Below are 5235 nucleotides of genomic sequence, written 5' to 3'. Positions count from 1 at the left end.
GTAAGGACTCCCTTCCCTCAATAGTGACGCACGCGAAGCCACGCCCCCGGACGCTCCTGATTGGTCACCGCTTCTCCCTTTTGTGGGCACGGAGGCCTATTCAAAGCGGAGCATGCGCAGTAGTGTCTCCCTCCCCTCAATAGTGATGCACGCGAAGCCACGCCCCCGAAGGCCGCTGATTGGTCACCGCTTCTCCCTTCCCTGTTCGCTGACGCCTATCCAGAGTGGAGCATGCGCAGTAGGGTCTCCTTCCTCTCAATAGTGACGCGCGTGAAGCCACGCCCCCGGAGCGCTCTGATTGGCCGCCTGGGCGGGTATAAAAGCGGGCGCCGGCGCCGTCAGCGGCTCAGACGCTCTCGAGGCAGCGGCGCGGAAGGAAGCCAGCCGAGGAGGGAGATCCAGCTTCCGCCGGATGTTCCCTCCTCCGCGCCGAAGATGTACGGAAGCCCCGCTGGGGCACCACGGCGCCGCCATGTTCCCTCCGGAGCAGCAGCAGCAGCAGCAGCGAATTCTGCCTAGCAACAGCAGCCAGGCCATGAGCGTCCCGTTTTCCGGAAGCGGAAGTGACAGCTATGGCTTCCAGCAGCAGCAACAACAACACTACTATCAACAACAACAACAACAGTTCGGCTTCGAGTCGCCTTCCTGTCTCCATAGCAACGGCAACCGGATGCTGGGCTACCCGGGGTACGAGCTGGACGGCGCCGGAAGTGACGCCGCGCCCTTCGTCCCGCCCCCGAGGCCTTGCCTGCCGCTCGACCAATCGCCGCACCGGATGGCGTTGAGCGGCGACTACGGCTACGAACATCCGGGCTACTCGGCGGAGGCCGCGGACTACAACCACGGCGTTGCTAAGCAACAGCAGCAACAAAATGGCGGCTACTTCGTCCACGGCAACAACGGCGCATGCGCGGAGATGCACCCGCTGAGGCAGGGCAATGGCAATGGCGGCGGCGCCGCGCATGCGCAGTTCGAGTTCCCCATCCGCCGCTTGGAGAACAGGCCTCACTTCTCAGCCGATCCGCCGCGTTTGCAGCACTACGACGCCGCGCTTTACGGCAGCGCCAAGCGACCCCGTTATGATCCCTGGGGGGCGGGGCACCATCACCACGGCAACCACCACTACGGTTCCCATGGCAACGCGGCGCTCATGATGAAGCAAATGGCGGCGCGGCCTCCGCTGCGGCCTAGCGAGGCCTACGAGGCGGGCTGGTTCAACAGTGAGGCTTTGTACGGCAGCGAAGGCCTCAAATCGACTCCCAGCGAGGCTCTGTACGGCAGCGAAGGCCTCAAGCCGGCGCCCAATGAGGTACTGTATGGGAAATCTACTCCTAGCGAGGCTTTGTACGGCAGCGAAGGCCTCAAATCGGCTCCCGATGGGGTTTTGTATGGGAAATCTACTCCCAGTGAGGCTCTGTACGGCAGTGAAGGCCTCAAATCGGCTCCAGATGGGGTTTTGTATGGGAAATCTACGCCTAGCGAGGCTCTGTACGGCAGCGAAGGCCTCAAAACTACTCCTAACGAGGCTCTGTACGGACCTGAAGGCCTCAAATCGACTCCCAATGGGATTCTGTATGGGAAATCTACTCCTAGTGAGGCTTTGTACGGACCTGAAGGCCTCAAATCGACTCCCAATGGGATTCTGTATGGGAAATCTACTCCTAGTGAGGCTTTGTACGGACCTGAAGGCCTCAAATCGACTCCCAATGGGATTCTGTATGGGAAATCTACTCCTAGTGAGGCTTTGTACGGCAGTGAAGGCCTCAAAACTACTCCTAACGAGGCTCTGTACGGACCTGAAGGCCTCAAACCGACTCCCAATGGGATTTTGTATGGGAAATCTGCTCCCAATGGGATTCTGTATGGGAAATCTACTCCGAACGAGGCTTTGTATGGCAATGAAGGCCTCAAAACTACTCCCAGTGAGGCTTTGTACGGACCCGAAGGCCTGAAATCGACTCCCAATGGGATTCTGTATGGGAAATCTACTCCTAATGAGGCTTTGTATGGCAATGAAGGCCTCAAATCGACTCCCAATGGGATTTTGTATGGGAAATCTACTCCTAATGAGGCTTTGTATGGCAATGAAGGCCTCAAATCGACTCCCAATGGGATTTTGTATGGGAAATCTACTCCTAATGAGGCTTTGTATGGACCTGAAGGCCTCAAATCGACTCCCAATGGGATTTTGTATGGGAAATCTACTCCTAACGAGGCTTTGTACGGACCCGAAGGCCTCAAATCGGTTCCCAATGGGATTCTATATGCCAAATCGGCTCCTAACGAGGTTCTGTACGGAAACGAAGGCCTCAAGATGTCTCCTTCCTCGTCGTCGTCGTCTTCCTCCTCCCCGTTAGGATTAATGGATTTCCACGGCAACAACAACGGCGTCAACAACAACAACAACAAACTGGGCACGCTCTCCCTGAAGGAGAACCTCCACCACGGCGGTAATTTGCATAATTTATTCGGGCAGAGCTGCCTCGCCGCGCTCTCCACGGCCTGCCAGAACATGATCGCCAGCCTGGGCTCGCCTAATTTGCATGTGACCTTTGGCAAGAAAGGAAGTAATACCCCGGTGGTGGCGGCGGCGGCGTCGAGTGCGGAAAGAGTCGCCAAGGTTAACGCCGATGGGAATAATAACAATAACAACAACGGCGGCGGCGGGGAAGCGTTCTCGCCCAATCAGGAGGCCGGGAAAGCAGGGGGCGGGGCCAAGAGGGGGCGGAGGAAGCGGGAGAGCGGGGAGAGCCCGCCCCCGGCTGTCACTCAAGAGCCGCCGACTCCTCCCAAGGCTCAGAACGGGGAGGCGAGCAATAGGAACAACAATAGTAATAGTAGGGAGACTGTGGCCCATAATAACCCAATGGGAGGCCCGAATGGGCAGATAGGTTCCCATAACAACCCCATAGGAGGTCCTAATGGGCAGATAGGGGCGAATAACCCACTGGGAGGGCCCAGTATGGGTCCCAGTGGGCCGATAGGGGCCTCCAATGGGCAGATAGGGCCCAATAACCCAATGGGAGGCCATAATAACCCAACGGGAGGCCCCAACGGCCAGTTAGGGGCCAATAACCCAATGGGGAGCCCCACTATGGGTCCCAGTAACCCAATGGGAGGCCCGAATGGACCGATAGGGCCCAATAACCCAACGGGAGGCCACAACGGCCAGTTAGGGGCCAATAACCCAATGGGGAGCCCTACTATGGGTCCCAGTAACCCAATGGGAGGCCCGAATGGACCAATAGGGCCCAATAACCCAATGGGGAGCCCCAATATGGGTCCCAGTAACCCAATGGGGAGCCCCAATATGGGTCCCAGTAACCCAATGGGAGGCCCGAATGGACCGATAGGGCCCAATAACCCAATGGGGAGCCCCAATATGGGTCCCAGTAACCCAATGGGGAGCCCCAATATGGGTCCCAGTAACCCAATGGGAGGCCCGAATGGACCGATAGGGCCCAATAACCCAATGGGGAGCCCCAATATGGGTCCCAGTAACCCAATGGGGAGCCCCAATATGGGTCCCAGTAACCCAATGGGAGGCCCGAATGGACCGATAGGGCCCAATAACCCAATGGGGAGCCCCAATATGGGTCCCAGTAACCCGATGGGAGGCCCGAATGGACCGATAGGGGCCAACAACCCAATGGGAGGTCCTAATGGGCAGATAGGGTCCCATAACAACCCACTGGGAGGTCCTAATGGGCAGATAGGGTCCCATAACAACCCACTGGGAGGTTCCAATGGACAACTAGGACCCCATAACCCAATGGGACCCCCAGAACCGGCCGTGGGGCCCATGGACGACCCCGCGAAGGAGGAGGTCCACCCTCTGGAGATCCTTCAGGCCCAGATCCAGCTCCAGAGGCAGCAGTTCAGCATCTCGGAGGAAGGCGGGGTCCTCAACAACAAGGAGAAGAACCACAACAACAACAACAAGGAAGGACACAACAACAACAACAAAGGGAATAACAACAGCAAAAGCCTGGACTTGGACTCGCTGATGGGGTCCGCCGGGTGGTACTTGGGGAAAAGAGGAGAAGAGGACAGCAAGGACAACAAGGAAGGTAAATAATAATAATAACAATAATTTAATATATTTTCATTTTGTCATGATAGGATCCTGGTAAATAGCAATACATATGTAATACATTATTTTGTGATTATATATATATTTTTTTATTTTGTCATATGATTCTAGTAATAGCAATACATATATAATATACTTGCTGCGGCGAAGTATGATGGTATGGGAAATAAAGTATTGAGGAATTGGTGGTAGTTAAAGTAAAGGGTCCCCTGGGCTGAGTGGGTTGCTAGGAGACCAAGTGGGCGGAGCTTAGGGGTGTATTGGCCATTGAATGCTTGCCTTTTGTGTTTGGAATCCATACTGAGTCCCTACGGGGAGGCAAATAGGGCAGAATACAAATAAAGTATTATTATTATTATTATTATATTTATAGGGCAGAATATAAATAAAGTATGATTATCACCATCATCATCATCATTATATTATATTATAGGGCAGAATATAAATAAAGTATTATTATTATTATTATTATTATATTTATAGGGCAGAATATAAATAAAGTATGATTATCACCATCATCATCATCATTATATTATATTATAGGGCAGAATACAAATAAAGTATTATTATTATTATTATTATATTTATAGGGCAGAATATAAATAAAGTATGATTATCATCATCATCATTATATTATATTATAGGGCAGAATACAAATAAAGTATTATTATTTTATTATTATTATATTTATAGGGCAGAATATAAATAAAGTATTATTATTTTATTATTATTATATTTATAGGGCAGAATATAAATAAAGTATGATTATCACCATCATCATCATATTATATTATAGGGCAGAATACAAATAAAGTATTATTATTATTATTATTATTATATTTATAGGGCAGAATATAAATAAAGTATGATTATCACCATCATCATCATTATATTATATTATAGGGCAGAATACAAATAAAGTATTATTATTATTATTATTATTATATTTATAGGGCAGAATATAAATAAAGTATTATTATTTTATTATTATTATATTTATAGGGCAGAATATAAATAAAGTATGATTATCACCATCATCATCATCATCATATTATATTATAGGGCAGAATACAAATAAAGTATTATTATTATTATTATTATAGGGCAGAATATAAATAAAGTATGATTATCACCATCATCAT

The 5235-nt window shown here is 50.2% G+C and overlaps 1 protein-coding gene across 1 annotated transcript; it reads left to right on the top strand.

The window, feature by feature from the left end:
* The first annotated feature begins 354 nt into the window (after positions 1-354).
* LOC134295011 (collagen alpha-1(I) chain-like) lies at positions 355-5012 on the top strand. The gene has a single exon (XM_062966973.1). The coding sequence runs from the start codon at positions 413-415 to the stop codon at positions 4076-4078; it is 3666 nt and encodes a 1221-aa protein (XP_062823043.1). The 5' UTR covers positions 355-412; the 3' UTR covers positions 4079-5012.
* The last annotated feature ends 223 nt before the right edge of the window (positions 5013-5235 follow it).

This window comes from Anolis carolinensis, unplaced genomic scaffold (assembly GCF_035594765.1).
Source record: "Anolis carolinensis isolate JA03-04 unplaced genomic scaffold, rAnoCar3.1.pri scaffold_58, whole genome shotgun sequence".
NCBI classification, from domain to species: Eukaryota; Metazoa; Chordata; class Lepidosauria; order Squamata; family Dactyloidae; genus Anolis; species Anolis carolinensis.
This window is presented reverse-complemented; position numbering and strand designations above follow the sequence as displayed.

Coding starts and splice junctions, on each gene's coding strand:
- LOC134295011 (XM_062966973.1), top strand. CDS start 413: ATGTTCCCTCCTCCGCGCCGAAGATGTACGGAAGCCCCGCTGGGGCAC.